Below are 20,987 nucleotides of genomic sequence, written 5' to 3'. Positions count from 1 at the left end.
CACAGATCCACAGGTGTGGAGGACTCCCTGGTCCTGAAAGGGGTAACTGTACCCCTGAAGGACCAGGTGTGCAGCCCGGGAGTCATTTTGGACTCACGGCTGTCCATGGAGGCACAGGTCAATTCTGTGTCCAGGGCAGCTGTCTATCAGCTCCATCTGGTACGCAGGCTGAGACCCCCACTTGCCTGCAGACTGTCTCGCCAGAGTGGTGCATGCTCTAGTTATCTCTCGCTTGGACTACTGCAATGCACTCTACGTGGGGCTACCTTTGAAGGTGACCCGGAAACCACAACTAATCCAGAATGCGGCAGCTAGACTGGTGACTGGGAGTGGCCACCGAGACCACATAACACCGGTTTTAAAAGATCTACATTGGCTCCCAGTACGTTTCCGAGCACAATTCAAAGTGTTGGTGCTGACTTTTAAAGCCCTAAATGGCCTCGGTCCAGTATACCTGAAGGAGCGTCTCTACCCCCATCGTTCTGCCCGGACACTGAGGTCCAGCACCGAGGGCCTTCTGGTCGTTCCCTCGTTGCGAGAAGCCAAGTTGCAGGGAACCAGGCAGAGGGCCTTCTTGGTAGTAGCGCCCGCCCTGTGGAACGCCCTCCCATCAGATGTCAAAGAGAAAAACAACTACCAGACTTTTAGAAGACATCTGAAGGCAGCCCTGTTTAGGGAGGCTTTTAATGTTTAATAGATTACTGTATTTTATTTTTCTGTTGGAAGCCGCCCAGAGTGGCTGGGGAAACCCAGCCAGATGGGTGGGGTTTAAATAAATAAATAAATAAATAAATAAATAAATTATTATTATTATTATTATTGATACTTAATGGTTTAAATAAATTTCATCATTTTCAGAAACGTTCACGTTTAATATCAATTGGAAAATGGAGGCTAAAACATGGATAAATATATGCCGTAGATGCCTCTTGACCATGCGCCCTCAGTATATTGTCCTTCATCCTGCCTTTACCCACTATATCACTGCTGGAAATACAGAAGGATTTCACTTCAGTTGGGCAGCTGAAGCTCCAGAATTTTAAGTGACTCGCCCAGGATCAGAAACCAAGAGACTAAATAGAGGACTTTTGAGATTTGAACTGCTCATGTTAATCTAGCACACACTATCATTTTATACTGAGAAGGTTGACATTGTCGTAAGATATCTGAGCATGACCCCATCGTGCTTCACTCAGCCACCTGAAGACGAAGGGCTCTGTCACCCACTGTGGCACCGTTCTGTGCACTGTTTAGTGTCCATATATGTTCAGTTCCTTATTTCCAAGGAGCTGGATTCACTTTTTGTACAAGATCACTTTTTGTACGAAATGTGCCCATACCAACTTACTTTAAAAAATTATAATTTTCTATACTTATTGTATACCGGTAAGTAGCACTGCAAGTATTAATAATCAAACTGAAATGGGGAACCCCAATAACCAAAAGGAACAAATTCACAATCAGAATTAGGAGCTGTGTATCTAGGGTTGCCATATTTCAAAAACCAAAAACCAGGACACTCCACAAGTTGTTGAGGTTTCTTTTATACATAAAAAACACAAAAATAAAAAATAAATAAACCCTGCAGTTTTTAGATTGACTTGCCTAAGTTCCAGGACAAAGCACCATCTAGTTCACCATCTCGTCCTCATAGTGGCCAAGCAATCACTTTGTACAGCTGAATGTACAAAATTGCCTCACTTTAAAAGTGCTTTCACATTCAAGGGAAAGTATTCATGATCTGTTGTATTTCATTTCTTGAATGAATCTTAGTTGTGACTAGCTTTTGCTGATTGTGCCCACCATTTCTGAATTCCAGTGAGAAGGCTCAGAAGCTCTGCCTGTGATGTCTGATCTGTAATGGTGGTTTCTGTCATTATGAACTTCTATTTGAACTTATAATTAACAGTCTTCCCTTTTTGAAAAATAATATGGAGGGAGCACCTCTTATGGAGGACGTGTTAACACTGCACAGTAAGCTGATCCCTGTATTTCAAGTATCTCATAACCTCCATTTAAAATGCAAATCACAGACATTTAGGATAAGTAGAAGCTATGATGTTGGACATAGAAGTATGTGCAGCAGAGAAACCAATTCTTGGTTGACAATTTTAAATTGTTACTGTACTAGTGATGTTTCTGGTATTTTTATGGGATGGTGTGGCAGTAGCATTTGTATGCTAGATTTTTTGATTGTTATTGGCATGTTTTATATGTTATATAATAATAATAATAATAATTTTATTATTTATGCCCCACCCACCTGGAGGGGTTCCCCCAGCCACTCTGGGTGGCTTATAACTTATCTAAAAACATCAGTCCTTAAAAACTTAAACAGGGCTACGTTCAGATGTCTTCTAAAGTCAGATAGTTGTTTATTTCCTTGACATCTGAAGGGAGGGCATTACTATCAAGAAGGCCCTCTGCTTGTTACATATTGGTTGTAAGCTGCATTGAGACTGTTTGTCACTTTAGGCAACTAAGTATATAATAATAATAATAATACCCTCCAACTCCCGGACTGAAAAATCCGGGATCAGCAACTTCCGGTGCCGCCGCCGCCCAATTTCCGGTGCCCAGACATGGGCAGAGCGGCACCAGAAGTCGCTTCTACGCATGTCTGGACATGCGTAGAAGCAACTTCCGTTGCCGCTCTGCCCGATTTTTGAAAATCCGGGGGAATTACGGGATATTTCGCCATTCGGGGCAACAGTGGGAAACGCCTTTAAAAATTGGGGTTTCCAGCGAAAAACGGGAGACTTGGCAGTTATGGTAATAATAATAATCATAATAATATTGTCATAATAAATAACAAAGTAAATGAAAACAAAAAAGTTGCCATGGATAAAAAATATAGGGCTTGTTGTCCAAAGTGGAAACCCATCTCTTTTAAAAAGCAAACTAGACTGAATGTGACAAAACAAGCTAGTGGGTGTATATATAAAAAAGCAGGAGTCATCAACTCCTGGAGACCATGTGGTAGTGGTCAGGGGTGGGCTTCTAACTATAGCAGCCAAAACAACAATATTAATCCTAGTCCAAGGTTGTTCTGAATTAGATGGAGCTTAGAGTGCAACTGAACAGCACCTGAACTGTAGTCTCTTAGGAACAATCCAGTTTTTAAACATAGGAAAGTGTGTCTTTGTAATGTCAAGAGGGTCAGACATGAATATGGGACCCATGAACTCCAGATAAAAGCATGGAAGCATTTTCAAGACATAGGTCTCTCACACACATCTGTCTCTTCCAATATTCAAAGGATGCAGTTCCCCACAATTATTTGCTGGAGGGGAAATATAATGCTCTTAATGTATCAGTAAAGAACACGTTCCTGGCATCTGCTGAGATCCCATCCAATAGAAAACACATGCCTGTGGGCACCTCTATATAAGCCATGGTAACATCCCGGAAATCATATATCTTCCCAATGTGCTTATTTAATAAGCAGACTACATATTTTCTCATTCCTTTTATCGTGTGCAAACATGTGCACCCAATACTGCAGTGTACCTGCCACTTGTGTTTCTGTCGGTAGTACAAGACTGGCTTACAGTACTTGATTTTATTTCCCCATTTCCACAGCATTCACTGAATTTTGAAACATGTTCATCTTTTGGGAGATAGTGACTATTGCAAGATACAAGTTTTACAATGCATTGTTTTCTCAGTTATAAGGATATGTATGTTTTGATAAATTCCAAAGGGATAGTCATGCTAGTCTGATACTGCAAACCTCCCCACAAAAGTAACTTGTGGCACCTTAAAAACAGATTTATTATGGCTTATGTGAAAAGAAAACAGTCTATTATGGTGCCACAAAATTCTGTATATTTTGACATCAACTCTTCAGAACATTTTTGGTCACCTTTCTTGTAGTCCAATGGATGAAAGTCATCTGGGGTAAAGAAGTATGATATTGATATATATGATATCCTTTTTTGTGGGGTTCAACTTGATCTCCTATCATGGCTGTTTTGAGGGACCATAACCAAATGTTCCTCGACACCTTTTATAGCTCCATCTTTTCAAAATAATAAAAATAAAATAAAGCCCTGAATCCAAAGGTTGAAGACACTGCCCCACCCCAGGATCCAGCTGGGATTCTTCTGCCTACAGCAGTTTGCCAGAGACGAGGCTTCAGTTATCAGATACCAACAGCTGGGTGGACTCTTTGGGGCTGGGAGGAGCATCCTTCAAAGCCAGCATGCCGGAAATGGATATGGGGAACTCTCTGGATCCTTTTCTGCAACAAACCTACTTGGTGCTAGAACAAGGGCAGAATCTTGGCTTCCAGAACAAAAATTTAAATAAGGATTTAACAGAATGGACACAAGAAAACCAGAGTAACTTCGGGCTATGACCTGTACCATCCTAGTATATATGAGCTTCCAGCTCAATAGAAAAGGTAGATACTGTAGATGTAGAAAAGAAGGACTAAGGTCTATACTATAGGAACATTCCAAACTTTCCTGCAAGTCTCCCATTCATACTTTGCTCCAGCAAATGGTTGCAGACAGTGGACAGTTTTGCTTTCTAATCTCTTCCTTGTGGAGACTTGAGTAGAATATCCTTTGGGTTGCTGGCCCAGTTTATAAGGGCAGACTGAAATTAGTAGAAGTTCCTTTAAATTGGCCTTAGCCCCCAGAAACCTCAACTGAACTACATGGACAAATAACCATCTACTTCTTGAATTGAGTCACACTCTTACTATCTTCCCACCTTTCTAAAGGCTCAATTGATGACAGTAAGAGGATGTAAGACCCAATTAGAGGGGAAACCTGGGCCTTTCACTTGCTGTTTTCTCTCACCTTTGCATTATGTACCTGAGCAGAAAACATAATTTAGTTCAGTCAGAACTGAAGTTTGGGGTCTCTTATTAGACCATTTGCATGGTCTTACTATGCTTGTGTGATTTGCGACACCACAAACTGTTCAAAGTTAATCACTGCCACATTTTATCACCAACTACCCTGGCCACTCTTGAGAGTCCCATGGACTGCAAGAAGATCAAACCTATCAATTCTGAAGGAAATCAGCCCTGAGTGCTCACTGGAAGGACAGATCGTGAAGCTGAGGCTCCAATACTTTGGCCACATCATGAGAAGAGAAGACTCCCTGGAAAAGACCCTGATGTTGGGAAAGATTGAGGGCACAAGGAGAAGGGGACGACAGAGGACAAGATGGTTGGACAGTGTTCTCGAAGCTACCAACATGAGTCTGACCAAACTGTGGGAGGCGGTGCAAGACAGGAGTGCCTGGCGTGCTCTGGTCCATGGGGTCACGAAGAGTCGGACACGACTAAACGACTAAACAACAACAACAACCCTGGCCACAAACAAAGCAGGACACTCCTCTCCTACTCTGCATGCCTGCATCCTAAAAGTCAGATGATTTGGGTCAAGTGGCATGAAAATCTTCCCCATCAGAGACTGCTCTTAGGAAGCTGAAGCCAGCACCACAGCCAGATCAAGATTCTATAATTTCTGGTTTCTCCATAGGAGGGACTGTGTGGGTGAACTGTTTAGCTCTGATCACCTTATAAATGAGAAACCTCAGCTTATTTCTCAAGTATTTCGAGTCAAGCTTCTTTTGAGTAGATGCAGCTTTAATGAAGGGCACAGCACTCCTCACAGCTTGCAATATTTGATCTACATAGTTTAAGAAAGAAAGGGTACTGGTAAAATGAAAGCTGTGTGCTCTTAAAGCCTCTGCTGCAGAGTTCCCTGGTGCTGGTTAATTGATCTTCGGGCTCAACTTCAGGGTGACAAAAAGTGGGCCTAAACATCAACAAAATGTCTTGAGCAGTGGGTGCTCGCCTAAAGACTACTACATTGTCTGGTTGCATAATGTCTGTGTGTGTCCTGGCCCAGACTCTGTAGTGCTAACCACAAACCCCTCTGATCCAGGGCATGGAAAACTGCCTTATTCAAGTGAGAACCTGTCCAAAGAACATATGAAAAGCTATTCACTGATTTGGAAGCAGGACAATGGTCCTTCCCTTGGCCCTCCAAAGCTCATTCTTCTGACAAAACACTCATCAACCAATCTTTTGATACTCTAGCTACCTGTACCAGCACAAACTAACCTCAACTGGGACATAAAAATATTCCTATAACTTCTCTCATCATCAGCCCAACAAGAAGAAGTGTGACTGACTCCAGAAGCTATATTACAGAGCCTGGTACATTACCAGTAAGTGCTTTGTTCTCTCTCTTCTTGGAAATATTTTGAAGGGACAACTGATGGAAAGAGATCATCCAAACTTTGCTACAATCCCAAGCTGTGGAACTGGTACTAGATACTCAGCAGGGTATTAGTAGTGTTCATTCTTTCATTTTTCTAATTTGAAAAGATCATAATAGGGGAGTAAGACTTATTCTATATTCATCTCAATAAATTCATCAGACTTTAAATTTTTGCATGGAAACTAGATGATTAAATGACATCCACCCCCATAAATAGCACTATCTGTATCCAGCCTTCAGTCACAGCGTGAGTGCTGCAGTCTTGATAAACAAGCAAAGTGGAACCAGGCTTCATGAAATCCAGAGGGGAAAAACTTTTCTCTTGACAGTGTTACACATAACTTTGATAATAGAGTTTCACTAGCTTTGGGAGTAGAGTAGATTCTCTATCTTACCGTAGAAGCGCCAATGGGCCTCTTGTATGTATTCCCACCTTTACTGATCCTAGGCAAGGTGCTTTGCAATATTGCAAGAGACTTGGGTGATCTCAGTCACCCTGTATTTATCTCATGGATTGTGGATTCACAACTTATGGGAATGGATTCACAGCCTAGTGTGTTCCAAAACCCAGTGGCTTATCCACATCTGTACATTCTGAATCTGACCACTTGATGCCAGCAGCATACAAGGTCTTTGGGTATTTGAGGTGATATTCACTAAGACAGTCCACTAATAGAATTTATGAAGCTAGCTGGAGGACATTTGTGTCAAAACCCTATTAAGGTCTGGCCCAATACAATTAGGCACCTGAGGAAAACCACAAAACACAGCCTCCCCCACCACCCCGCCAGTGAAGAAGGGGTAAGTGAAAATCCACAACAGGAACAAGGGAGTAATAAAGATTTACATCAGGATCTGTCGCCTCTGTGGATCCTGCCACCTGAGGTGGTCATCTAACCTTGCCTCATAGGTGGGCCGGTCCTAGCCCTAGTCCCCCACATCCTAGATTTTCTACAAGATGGGATATAAAGGCCTTCTGCAACAGCCAACCACAGAGAATATTTGGTGCTTCCATACATTTTGGAGTGACACATAAGAAAAACTGGAGAAACAACTACTGGAAAAGGAACAAAATATAGGATGATAGGCAAACAGGTAGCAGGCAGACACAAGACATGGTGGGAGGGCTTGACTTAATGGGGCATAAGTTATGCAGGCCTGATCTAAAACCATATGAGGCAAACTAAGGTCATTAATTAGGATAGTTATGAACAGCAGAACAGATAAATCAGAAACAAAAAAATAAGGATAGGCTTATTCCCAGATAGATGTTTATAGGATTGCAGCGCAAACCACACTAATTATGCACATAGGTATGTATGCATCCTTCATTAATTGCATATTTACACAAGGGATCTTGAGAAATAAAAACTTAAAGGCCAGTAAAAGAGAAATAAAACAGCTATATTTAACAAAAGAAATCATTAACCGATATTGTTCTTAAGAAATGTACTATTTAATAAGAAATTCAGTGTGATAAAATATAATGGTTACAGGTAGGTAGCCGTGTTGGTCTGGATCGAAGTAAAATAAAAAAATTCCTTCAGTAGCACCTTAAAGACCAACTAAGTTTTTATTTTGGTATGAGCTTTCGTGTGCATGCACACTTCTTCAGATACCCATAAAATATAATGTTATTGCTGTAATGTGGTATTTTGCTTTAAGATCCTTGATCTAAACAAATCAATACTGTCATGAATATTAGGTTTTATAGCTACACATTGAAGACATCTTATTTGTTGTCCAAGACAATAGTGCGTTAAATGTGAATCTTTTTAAATGATGACTTATGTTTGTCTTCTTTGCAACTGCACGGGTTTATCTGGATTCAGGGACCTACGTTTTGACTGCATTTGTGAACATGTTGATCTAGATGACATAGAAGTATAAAGAATACATCTTATCCTTGACTGCTTGTGTCAAGGCATCAACTGTGAATTTGGCAGATTATCCCACATCTCTACTCACTGGGAAATCTCCTGAAAAGCAAAAAGCAAAAACCCCAACAACTAGAAGCTGCCTGATCTGAAGCAGGATACTAGTCTAGATAGGCTTGGAACTGAGCCAGGTTGAAAGTGAGGCTTCATCATGGACAGCTTATGTTTGGGTTTAATCCATGACTATTCCCATCAGCAACAAATTCAATAATGCAGCTAAACAGAGAGTAAGTGGACAGCTGTGTCCCCTCCATATCCATGTGGAGATCTGATTCCTTGACAGGCCTGAAGCAGTGAAGAAAGGATGGCGAAGGCTAATATGCACCCACCCCCCTCTCACACTCCCTCCCTTATGGCAGTGGCAGCCGCAGCCGAATCTGATTTCTTGCAGCGTCCTCAACACAGTGCTGTGCGCACATGCCTTGGGCCACCTTCAAAGTGTTGAGGGGCGGATTAGCTGGATTAGGGAGGCTGTGAAAGGAGCCATGCTGCTCGGGAGGAAGTCTCGCTGGGGGCGTGCTAAAAGAGCCATTTTTACCTGTCCCGGCTGCTCTGAAAGGCCTGCCAGCCGCTAGCTGGCCTATGGCTGTCAAAACACGTCCAACCAGGATCCTGTTCACCATGGAAAAGCAGCTAGCTCCATCAAGACAAGCAAGGGAGCCCAAGCACCCCATTAAAATGACACCCTGGGGCTAAACATTGCTGAGGGCCGAGGTAGGGGGAGATGTGCAGCGCCGTGTCCCTTGGTGCTTGTTCTCTAACAAACCTACTCTGACAAAGACAGAGACGCCGGGCTGCTTTCTAAATAAACAAGGCAGAGGGGGTGGAGGTGGCTGGCAGGCTGGATGGGGGAGCTGGCTTTAAGAAGAGCACTGAAAGGCCCGTTTGAGGCCTACTCCCCATTCCCCAGGCCTGGCCTGGCCTTTTGTTTATCCCAGACCTAAATTAATGTCTTTATTTACCAGAAATCCGAAGGGCTCAGGTTCCCAGTATGGAGGGGGCGGGTGAGGGAGAGGAACGGCATGAAGGAGCCTTGGCCAAAGACGAGGGGAGAGCCCGACCCCCGAAAAAGGGGGCTAAAAGAGATTCAGTTGGGAGCCATTCACTGCTAAGACTCCTGTCAGCATTGACATAAATTTCCACTGGTGTTGGCATTTACGCATTTGGCATTTCCATATGTATAGAGTTGCCTGGACTAATTATGCTAATCATCCCCTCTGTTGGCCGCTGTGAAAAATGCCCACATTAAGCACTCCACTGCCTGCTAATGTGACTTAATGTGCGGTTGAAACATACATTCATCCCCCTCTGAATGGCGAAATTTTTCCACATTGCTGCCTTCATTCAGGCAAGAAATGAATTTTTTGAACTCAGACCACTTTTCCAAGCCAGGGGGGATGGATCAGAGAATAACACTCTCTCCTTCTCTCTCCACTTTCTGTTCCCCACTCACAGCTCTTGCTAATAAAATAAAAAATAAAATCTCTAGGGCTGGGTCAGACACCCTTCTTCACATATCATTTAAAAATGGAATCTCCATATGTACAACCAGATCAGCGAGGTGGGGAGACCCCATCTTTATCTAGAAGCATCCGTCCTCTCACTCTTCCCTTGTCCACCCCCCCCTCAACAAAAGGAGCTCTTTCCTCCCCCAACCCTTCAATTCTTTGGGAAACTGAAACAGCCTGAGTGGCAACTCTAGCAAGTTTGAGCTAGTCTGAGAAAAGAAAGATCCTTTCAAAGCCGGCCATGGTCACAGTAGAAGATGCCTCTTAGAGCAAATGTCAAAGCAGAGGCAGAAAACAAAGCAGATTTAGAGGATAATGGCCAACGCTCTCCCACTCTTTCTCTCTCTTTTAGAGGATAGAGAGGCTGAAGGGTATCCTCAAATACACTATTTTTAAATAGTAGTTACAACACTTTCTATTCTGCAGGTATTAATTACTACTTGCATGTGCAATCACATGTGCAACCCTCACAGCAATTATTAGCAATCACAATAAATACTATGATGCATATAAGAATTGTTAAATTATTTCTTCCTCTTCAAGTGTGGTTATAAACAACTGCATTTAGTTAACTCCAGTGTTACTCTGCTACTGGCATTTACTACCAATGGAAATAGGTAGTAACAAAGAAAAAGAACAAAAGTAATGGCATTTCCCTCTTTGTTGGACTTTGTCCTTGTTTGTCATAATCATTCCTACCTGCACTGATAGTAGCATTTTTCCATTGTGGCCAATAGAAAATTGCTTTTTCATTTGTGTGGTGTTGTTTTTAAAACATATCTATGGATTCTGCCCAACTTAAAACCTATTTTCTTCATTGTGCCAAAGTTTATGTGTTGAATCATGTCAAATGCCAGCCCAAGAAAAGACAAGAGAAGGGGCAAGGTGACTATGGAAGAACCTAGGAAATAGGTTGGCTTAACACTAGACTGATCATTACCCAAGACTTCCACAACAGGAGATTTATTTAATATATAGCAAGTGTGGGAGAATCATCACTTCTACAGAAGGAAGAGAAAACACATAGATTCTTAACCAAATTTAAACTATCAAAGGACATACCAGCAGACATCTCCGTGGAAAAAAAAGTACAAGATATACAGTTTCTTTCTTGGAAACAATGAGGAATTGTCTATAAAATTTTGGAGGGTATGAGGGAAAGATGCTGGGACACACTCCAAAAATAATGCAGAAACTGTGTGCCCCTGTGGCAGCCTGGTGGATTTCTTTATGGAGGAAATCTGATAGGCCTTAAGTTTATACCCAGACTCCCTGAATTACCTAGTTTCTCCTATCGTTGTTGGATCCATATACTTCCCCTGCATCACAACATTATGGAGTTTGCTTTTCCACTTTAAATAGTACAGTTTACTTTCACACTGTCTATGTGAGATTATAAACTCTTTTTTATAGATACCTTAATTCTGCTGCCAGCCTTCTTTGCCTCTAAGGAATGCAAATGTCCAACAATATGGGAAGGAACCACACTTGTTCACGTCACCCATCTCCCCCATGGCTCTCATCCTTCCTGAAGTTGTCCTCTCACCCTTATCAGCACCAAGGCCACTTCAGAGCCTTCTGCTAGCCACTAGGCCACCCACCTCTGCTGGCCACCCAAGAACATTACGTACATATATACACTGGAGCCCCCTTGGCCTCTGCACTCAGCTGCCTTGGGGGCTTGTTTATTTGCTCTTGTGAGCGAGGTATGCAGGCCCCACATCCACAGTTTATTTATCTGTTCAGAAGGAGAGTTCAGAGCAGAAAAGCCTCATTGAATATATACTGGGCCTTCTAGTATTTCTCACATGGCCTGCCTTCATGGGGTTCATCTCCAGTCTCAAACACCCTGAGGTCTGACCTGATTTAAAGGCTGCTTCACCTCTCCCATCTGCAGGAATATCAGGCTAAGTTTGTAAATGTGTCCAGGCATTAGCTCTCTCAGACAAGATAGATGTCACCAACTCAGAACCCAAGCACTCTTTAAAGGAACCATTCTTTGCTATCATTTCAAATGGGCAGTTTAGACATCTTTCACTGGGCATCAGATACAGATAAGACGATGGTGCATGATTGTTATACTGAGCTGAAGTCCCCAAATGAGGTTAGGTTCCCCAGTCATTCTGAGCTAAATGCCCACTTTGTGTACCCTACAAGCATCCAAACTACAGAATCTCCCTCCCTTACAAGCTACCTCTAGTCATATCTATTTAGATGTTCACTCCCTCAAAACACTACTGAGAACTGAGCTGCATCTGGCATCAAAGTATTCTCCCAGGTTATAAAGTAGAAATTCAATCACGCCACTCCACAAATTACAGGCCAGGAGTTGGCTTCACTAAATCCTGTGCTAATTAATTAATTCCTTTTTATATATTGACATTATCCTATCCCAAGACATAGGCCAGTACAGTGAAACAATTTCATTTTCTCCAGCATGAAGGCATCTTACAACACTTTATCCTGGAAAATGTCACTACTGTCCACTCTGGGTGTTCTGACTCATTCAAAATATAGAAACATGTTCAAGGTCAATTTTGACTGCCAGCTCAGAACAGCAACTGGGCTCACCACCAAGTCTCTCGAACAGTACCTTCCAGATCTCTGCATACTGGTTTTATCACCTCAGCATGCTGTCTGCAATCTGTCCTACAAGGGTGTCTATCCATTGCCCCAGCAGTAATCCATCAAACTCTTCATTTCTTCCAAATCCTTGCAAGTTCCAGTATGGGTGGGCAAAAATCCCTCATCGGTTCTTCTTGCCTCCCCACACTCTCAGGAATTCAAAGATAAAAACATTTCCTCTGGCAGAACAGCCATTCAGTAGCAGCAACCTTTAAAAAGGCCCTGCAGCCACATAGCTACACCAAAATGTTCTGGTTAAAGATTAAACCTGCCTTCCTTTGAGGTCACCCTTAGCCTATAAATCAGCCATGACCTTTTGCCTCTCCAATGCTGGTTTGTTTTCAAGCCCCAAGCTCTAGGGTTTAATTCCCACTCAGCAGGCTACCGTGGTCATAACTATGCCAACAGGCAAGTACCTTTATAGAGGTTTACCTATAAGTGCCTACCGTCAGTTCCTGTTGACATCAGCTCTTGGCATTTCCCCATTCACTGCATTTTTACTTTTGTGGTTTTATTTCGTATTTTTAAGCTGTGAACTGCCATGAGATCTACGGATGAAAGGCAGTATACAAATTTAAATAATAATAATAATGGTTGAGGTGTCTGGTGTCAACACTGTTGTAGAATAGATGGTATATCACACAGTGAGACACCTGATCCTTAGTCAAGGTGGGTAACCTTGCTGTTTTCAGTTGAGCTTAATTCAAGGCTTTCAGCTGCCATTGCACAGAAGGGGACCCAGAAACTGGAGAGAAATGCACACTTGCCATATAAACTGTTGCATGGGGTAGATGTGGGATATATTCGTGCATTTTACACCAAATTGTTTTCAGACTTCAACACTCCTCCTTTATCTCAACATTTCCAAAAATAAGATGCCAATTCTAACAAGACTCGGTGGATATTCATGGAATGGATCTTTCTTAGTTCCTCACAGTCCTCTGAGGTCACTTTGTACATAGGAAACAAAGCCAGTTTCTTAAACATGAGCATTTACAGTAAGAGTGGAATTAAGGAAAAGGCATACAGTATATGCCCAAACTGTGAGAGAGGAGCTCAGTCTTTCACTGCTAAAGCCAAATGTCAATACAAGGAACAAGCAGAGCCTGCTGTTAAGATGGACCTGGGATGACACACTGCCATCCCATCACTACCCAGCAGGTCCTTTGTCTCCTCTCCTCATCTAAACTAAACAACAGTGTGAAGTCAGAGTGCATCAGTGGATACAGCACAGTTCCATGGACATGATCTACCAACCACTTCATATAACCCCCAAATGGGATATCAGTAGGGCAAACAGCTCATTCACCAATATCAAATTGTTTGATCTATTCCCACAGTGTTTCCGTTTACCTGCCTCAGTAAAATCCAACACCATTCATAAATAAGGCTCAAGTGGTTCAATTCAATTTGGCAGTTCTTTAAACTCCTGTATCTATACTCCTCCCTACTCTCTCTCTTGTGGACAACAAACATGTGCACACCGAGAGAGAACATTCTAAGGCCAAACATACTGGTCACAGAAGCATGTTCCTTCTTTTAAACATGTTTTCTCCTGCTATCTCTCATGTTGTTTGGTGATGAGAGTTATATATTATATCTGGAGGTTACCATGTTGGCAAAGGCTGATCCACAACAGCATTACAAATGGAAGAGGTTGGTAGAAGTAGTAGTTTAGGGAAGACCATTGGGCTGGAAGGAGAGACACCCATGGTTACACTAATGCCTAGAACGATACCCCATCTGTTTTAAGCAATCAGATGTTCTGTTGTTTTCCACTATACACAAGGTCAGGGTGCTTCACCCTGCGCATACACACTCTGGTCCACACACTGCATGACAGCTTCATGTTTTGAGCACAAATACACTCAACCACCTTTTCCAGCGTGATTGAAGTGTACCACAGTGCAAAAAGTGTGAGAAGCTACCACAGATATTTGTTCAAAGAACAGTTGTGAGTATAGAGACTGGGACCTTCAAACAAGAGTCAATGGTCACTTCCTTCAAATTATGTGTTCCTGGATTTGTCTAATTTAAGTTAGTGAAAAGCACCACTGGTAGAAAGAGCATCTATACTATCATTATGAAAAGAAGCTTTCTCCAGAGGCATTTGTACAGTGCTATGCACAAATCAGATCAAACAAATGTGGCAAAGGGCATGGCATGAACAAAACTCAGTCATGGAGCAACTGCCATATCACAGAATGGATAATTCACAGTTAGATTCAGCTGGTTTTTCACTATCAATGCTGCATGTTGCTCTTCATGGATGCAAGGGAAGCTAAGGAATTTCTGGTCTAGGAATCCAAATCTTGACAGCAAACCATTTCTGATCCAAATGGCCCACAACAGAAGATAAGGGGGATGCAGTACTGTACAGTTCAAAGCACAGCTTCACAGAAGTATCCTCAGAGTGTCATGGGGTTCCAATGAAAGGAGCCTGTATCACAGCAAACAAGTAATCACAGCAACATTTTACACACTAGAACTATCCACAACAGGAGATCTACAGCTGTGAACATTTTCCACTTCTATTTGTATGCCAACTCTTCCCAGCCAGCTTTTTTGCCACACACCAAGCAGCCAACCAAAAGACAATATTGCAAAGCCCCGCTTGGCAAATGCCAGCCAGCTGAGAGGATAAACTGTGATTCAAGGAAATGCAAGTGATAAATCAGAATATTGCCTTTTTTACACTGTTTGTTGCAGTACTTAGTTCTAACATGCATAATTTAAAGTAAAATAGTATCACTGAGCACTTTTTAATCTCAAAATGAACATATATCCAAATATAAATTTGTAGCAAAACAAAACGTCCAACCAAAGAGATCCATAGAGTTTAGTGCTCTTTTCAGTGCAACATCCCCAAGACCTAGATCCTGTGTGCCGTCTGCTTTATGTAGCTTACAGGCCATCACTCCAACTATGGGACAGCCAACAGATTTTTTCTTCTTTTAAAGCTGAGCAAATGTCAGCATCAAAAGCAATAAATAAGTACAAGCCCAACCGTGCAGGTTCTCTGGGGATGTTCTTGATTTGGGCTGAGATGGGCTGGTTACAAAAAGGGGATTTCCCTTCTCTAAATGTTTAACAGCTGCAGGTCTTGATGGATCTCCTTTTTGCTACAAGCCTCTGGAAGGCAGAAGCAAGGAGAGAAGGGGAGGGGGCAGAAGGCTAAGGTTGAGGCATTTTCCCCTTTCCAGTCCCCCTTCAGTGTGTGAAACAGGTGGGTAAACTTTACTGGCATTCATGTGAGTGTGGGTTTTATTTAAAAGGGAGTGGGAGGGTGGAAGAGTGAAGTTGCTTCTATTGTTGAACAAAATCCAAGAGTAGTTTAGGACCACACATGGAGCTGGGGTTGTGCAGGGGGAGGAGGTGTGGAACGCCAAAGATCGCTGACAGTCATCACAGAGAAACATCTGCTCTTGGAAAGCTCCCAGGCTGCTTGCAATTTTTTTTGTTTAAAAAAAGAATAAAAATAAAATAAAAATCCTAGGGTGTGAAAACTCAGCGCAACCTGGTGTTGGAAAAGAGAGGAGACTGCAATAAGCAGGGGATGGAAAGCAAGGAGCAAACCCCAGGCACTGCCACATGGATTGACAGCAGTGCCGAGAATGGAGGGGGCAACATAGCATGCTGAACTTATTAATAACAAAGGCATCATTTTTATCAAATGTTTCCAGTAGGAAATTAGGATTTGCTCCTGGGTGACCCCTTTTGCTTTCGGCTATTTGCATTCAACCCGATTCCATTCTCAGCTGGCAGGCAAGTGTAACCCAAGTTAAACTTCAACTGACAGCTCTGCTGTAGACAGTAATTATCCTCTCCTTCAGCACCACCCTCAGAAAGGTAATTTAGGATTTTAATGTCAATAATGCAATGCAGCAAGCAGGGCCCGGTGGCAAGAAAAAACCATATTATCTGAGATGGGGAAAATAATTTAATTGCACTTGTCTGTGTGGGGGCATGTATTTGCACCGATAGGGATCTGGACTGCATACACAGCATGGCGAACACAGGCACACACATGCAGAGCAGCATAGGAAGGTTTATGCACACTCGCACACACTCTTGCGGAACAAGTTCAAGGTAGAAATCTCTCTCTATAACACCACAACAGCGCCAAACCCTTTGGGTTACGGGAGAGGTCTGTCTCCCAATATTTCTGGTGTATAAATCATTGTTTCTCATAGATTGAGACCAATATATCCAAACAAGAATGAATCCAAAAAAAGGGAAGAAAATTCCATGCCTGGACAGGAAGTCAGTGGGGATCACCACAACACCTTTCTTTCTGGAAGGTGGTCTGAAGGTATAGGATGAGTCAAGCACTGTATAGTGCTTGGATGGGAGACTGCCTGGAAACCACATGTAAGGAAACCACTCTGAGCAAGTCAGAGGAAGAATGGGCTGCAAGGCAGGGTGTCATGAATGTGATACATCTCATTACTGAGACCTCCAAGAACAGAACTGCCAGGTGCCTCTAAATCCAAACCATAATTGTTGGCACAATCTTCAATTATTCAAAAGCACTTAAGGCAGCCCCACATTCTCCAGTTTTATACCAGGTCACCCCACAAGTCTACATGTAAATTTAGAGCATAGAAAGTGCCTGTCCCATCATTCAGTATTCACAAACAGTGCTCATTACCACCATGGAAAATAGTATTTAACAAACATTCAAAAGAATTCTGATTTGGGCTCTAAAAATCAGAGAACTGGCTTAAAAACCACTGGCACAACCCACTGAAAACATTTCTGGGAGAAGCCCCGTCAGCTTGAATGGAGTTGCACAAGGGCACTCGCACATTATCATCCAGCTCTTATTCATATCAATGGGGCTTGCACAGAAGAAGTTCCCAGCATGATCGTTCCCTGTGCAATTATCTTTTTAAATAAAAGAGCTTCTTGTTTTCATCACTTTGCCATCTGGTCTTGGAGTCTTTCTAGCCTGTTTGACAGTCACATAATTCAAGCTTTTCTCAAGGCTTACAAACTCTTCTTCAATTATCGAAAAAAGTTAAAATGGGGGAACAGGGTTTTATTAGTTCCTCAAACTGGAATACATTTTTATATCCAAGAAAGTGCTCTCTATCCCCCTGTTACTTGGTAGTTTTCCCAAGATGCAAATTCCAAGAAACTGTGTGCAAATCTGGATTTACACACGTGTGGAGCTTAGAGTGGGGCCCCTTTGCTAACAACTCCCGAAAAAAAGGCTTTTCTAGGCCTTTTGCTTCCACTATGTTGGACAACTGCTCCACCATCACCCAACAATGTCCTAAAGCGCTATGCAGCCCTCCCAGTATTCACACACACAAAAAATGGAACTTACCTTCCACCCAGAGTTGCTCAATATCCGTTTCTATGGAGGCTACTCGCAGCCCTACAGCCAGTGTCCCAAAGACCAGCAGCCCCACAAAAAGTACTTTGCCACAGTGACGATGGATCCAACAGCCCAGTGTAAACAGCAGGGCCTGGAACTGGGCCCGCAGCCACAGCGGGGCTTTCTGGCCCACAGCCTTACCCTGGGGAGAGAAATGAAGAGTTAGCCAAGACACTGTTGCTACAGGGAACAGCAACATCCTGCCCCAGGGTAGCTGGCACTGGGGTTAAAGCAGACCTCAAGCCTTTGGGAGTAAGCATTTCAGCAAGAATCTTGCCATAGATTATTTGTGGGGGCATATATGTGTGCGCCTGCCTGTCCCTACAGCGCTTCCATCTGCTAGGAACTTGTGGAGGCCAGTGCCCATATCCTCCCAGTCTGCAGAGAGATGAACTCCTGAGTGACAGCTGTAGATGTGGATGAATCCCTTACTCAGGGTGGAGAAACAGGCCGCTGGGAAGCTCCTGCCACAATCCATGTGTTAAGTCTGTGAGGTTGCCCAGCAGGAATCTCCCCCCTCTGTTCCTCAGCGGTGGTCTGCTTCCCTTCCCCAGTTCCAGATACACTCCTCACCTCCAGAGCAACCCAGCAGCTGAAGTGCCCTGTTAGAAAGGAGGCAGGAAAGGAGCCCTGCAAATCGCAAGCCGGTATGTTAGGGAGTCCTACTACAGTCTAGTTTCCTACTCTGGGGAGAGCAGATGTCCGCTCCACCCTTTCCTCAGGTGCGTCCTTCTGACCTGTCAAGTTTTCTTGCCTTTCCTTGCGGGAGACTCTCCCATTGTCTCCCTCCCTCTCCTTCCACCGATTCAGCGACTCAAGTCCACCCGCCTCCCTTTCTCGCTCCTGAGCGAAACGCTCCACGCAGACCCACCCCCGAGCCGCCGTCTCCCCTCGCAGATCCGATCCCGGGCTGGCCTCTCCCGCGCGTCCCTCCTGGACGGCTCCCTTTCCATAAACAAACTCCAGGGGCCACGGCGCGGGCTCGTTCTGGAGCACGCCGGCGAAAGCCTGCCCCCTTCCTTCATTCCCTGGCCCCAAAGAAGCCGAAAGCTTCTAAGAGGACCCCCCTTCTCCAGCCCCCCGGGCCCAGAAGCGCCGATTCCTCGCCTTTTTTGTCCCCTTCCTTGCAGCTGCTTGCGCGCCTCTCTCCCGGGTGGACGGGGTCGCCCCAACTTTACTTCTCCCCCCCCCCACGGAGTCACTCCCCACCCGTGGGAAAGCGCCTTCGCCCCATTCCCTTACCTTGGAGATCTGTTTGAGGGCAAAGGCAGCGTGGCAGTAGCTGGGTCTCCGGAGAAGATCCGAGTTGGCAGTTGCCGCCGCCGCGTAAGACGGCGGGAGCTCTCCCAGGAAGCCCCCGGCCCCCGGGACCGGCCGATCCGAAGCCATGCTCCAGGGTCGAGCGAGGACGGTGCTGGCGGGAGGCGCAGGGGCGCAGGCGGCTTCCCGGGAACGGTAATCCAGAGGGGAGAAGCGCGGGGTCGGAGGCTTCAGAGGAGTGGCTGCTGCGGGGATCCCATGTGGACATTATGGGGGCGAATCCAAGGCCATCCAAGCGCGCCCCATGCGCCCTCGGCGCCTCCCAGCGTGGTCCCTTCGACGCGCGGCAGAAGACGGCGATCGAAAACTCACACAGCCCCAGAAACGAGAGGCGCCCGGGTGCCCGGCGGTGCAGTGTGCCTCGGATCCCGTCCCACCAACATTTGGAACAAACAGTCTCCTTCGAGATCCTGAAAAGAGGAGCGGGGGGAGGAAGGTTTGGTTTGATGGGAAAGTGCCCCGGTTCCCATTGGCCGAGGAAGAGGCAAATTACTCCGCAAACATCTCCTATTATTAGCTGCTAAGCAACAGCTCACCAAAGTGGAGAGAGAAGAGACCACCCAGGCAGAGCCCTCCCCCGCCTCCCTCCTCCCCGCCTCAAATCAATGAGGGCAGAGGGAGGGAGAGACTTGCCTTCAACACAGGAATTCTGCTCCACAGATTTTCAAATGCTGCCCGTTGCCCCCTCTCAGCTGCCCCCCTCCCAAATCCAAACCAGCTCCTTTATTTATTATTGCAAGCGGGTGCAGCGATGTAGTGGGACAGCTGCAAACTTTGCGGGCGGGGGTGGGGGACAGTGTGGACTCTCCAAGATTTGGGGAGTAAAAGGTAAAACTTTGGGGTTTGCTGTTTTGGTTTTTTAAAAGGCAGATGGAGAGGACTGATTTATTGAAAAAGCTTAAATAGGAATAAACAGTGGGAGAAGCCAAAGTGGCACTATCACCGTCATCAAGGGGGTGGGGAGGAGAGACACACACAACACAACTTTTCTTATCCTGTAATGGCTTTGTAATGACTTCTTGAGCTGTGTGTGTGTGATCTAACATGCACACACATGCACACACACCCTTTCCCTCACCAGGACTTGTAAAGCACACAGGGGCAAAAGGCCTTTGAACATGTACAGAGTGCTGTAGTCCCCGTCCCTTGCACTGAGAAACCCTGATTATTCTGCACACCCCGTGAACAGAGGGAATACCTTCCATGTGAGCAGGCATGAGTATGAAACTTCCAAAATGGAGCCCCAACAACACCTGTCGCTTAGAAATTAAGCCGTATCACATGGCATAGATTCTTGAACTCAGTACATTTTTAGGGGAACAGATACAAATCCAAGAAAACAAATTTATCACATCTTTAAACAAACCAAACCAAGGAACTCTTGCTTCAGAAGCATGCAGGGTTCCTAAGGGGGCAAAATAATAATAATAGCCAACATCAGAAACAAAACTGTATTTCCATAAAAATGGAATAACTAATTATTTTAGCCATATGGATGGGCCAAAATATGAGCCAAGGTCCTCCAGACCTTCAAATTATAAACTTAGGCTGCAATCATATAATCCCATATCTAGGAGTAAATATTTAAGACATATAGAATTGCACTGCCAGTCTTGGAAACGGGGGAGGAATAATCTCTGAACATGTGCAAAGTACTCATCATTGAGTAATCATCACTAGCCTTTGTACGCCTTGGAGCAGTGACAACTTTATCCAGTTTTTAGGGAGGGGAGGGGGTTGAGGGAAGGATGGGTTTCTAGTCGGTGTGACATCCAGGCAGGCCTGAAACCCAATAATTTCATTTTGGAAATTTACTGACAAACTTGACCAAACCCACAAGAAAGCCAGGAAACACAAAGCCAGCTGCAAAGTCAGTGCCTCACTTTCCACCACTGAGAAACTACAACTAGGCTGGTAGTCCACAAAGGGGCAGGATTGTACCACCCCCTGCATCATACTCGGAACCTCA

General features: G+C 44.3%; 1 protein-coding gene across 2 annotated transcripts in view; it reads right to left on the bottom strand.

The window, feature by feature from the left end:
• PTCH2 (patched 2) overlaps positions 1 to 19,516 on the bottom strand; it is a 55,400-nt gene extending 35,884 nt beyond the window's left edge. Inside the window, exons 1-2 of one of the 2 annotated variants that reach the window (XM_088673251.1) lie at positions 18,941 to 19,516; positions 17,648 to 17,840 (exon numbers count right to left, since the gene is read on the bottom strand). In XM_088673251.1, coding sequence (XP_088529377.1) covers positions 17,648 to 17,840; positions 18,941 to 19,087 — 340 coding nt within the window. In that variant the 5' untranslated portion in view covers positions 19,088 to 19,516. The remainder of the gene's footprint in view (positions 1 to 17,647; positions 17,841 to 18,940) is intronic. The other variant, XM_060276946.2, reaches the window with a different exon arrangement.
• Positions 19,517 to 20,987: the final 1,471 nt, after the last annotated feature.

The sequence above is a fragment of the Zootoca vivipara genome, chromosome 7 (assembly GCF_965207765.1).
Source record: "Zootoca vivipara chromosome 7, rZooViv2.hap1.1, whole genome shotgun sequence".
Lineage (NCBI taxonomy): Eukaryota > Metazoa > Chordata > Lepidosauria > Squamata > Lacertidae > Zootoca > Zootoca vivipara.
The sequence above is the reverse complement of the archived record's forward strand: the minus strand, read 5'-3'. Positions and strand labels throughout refer to the sequence as shown.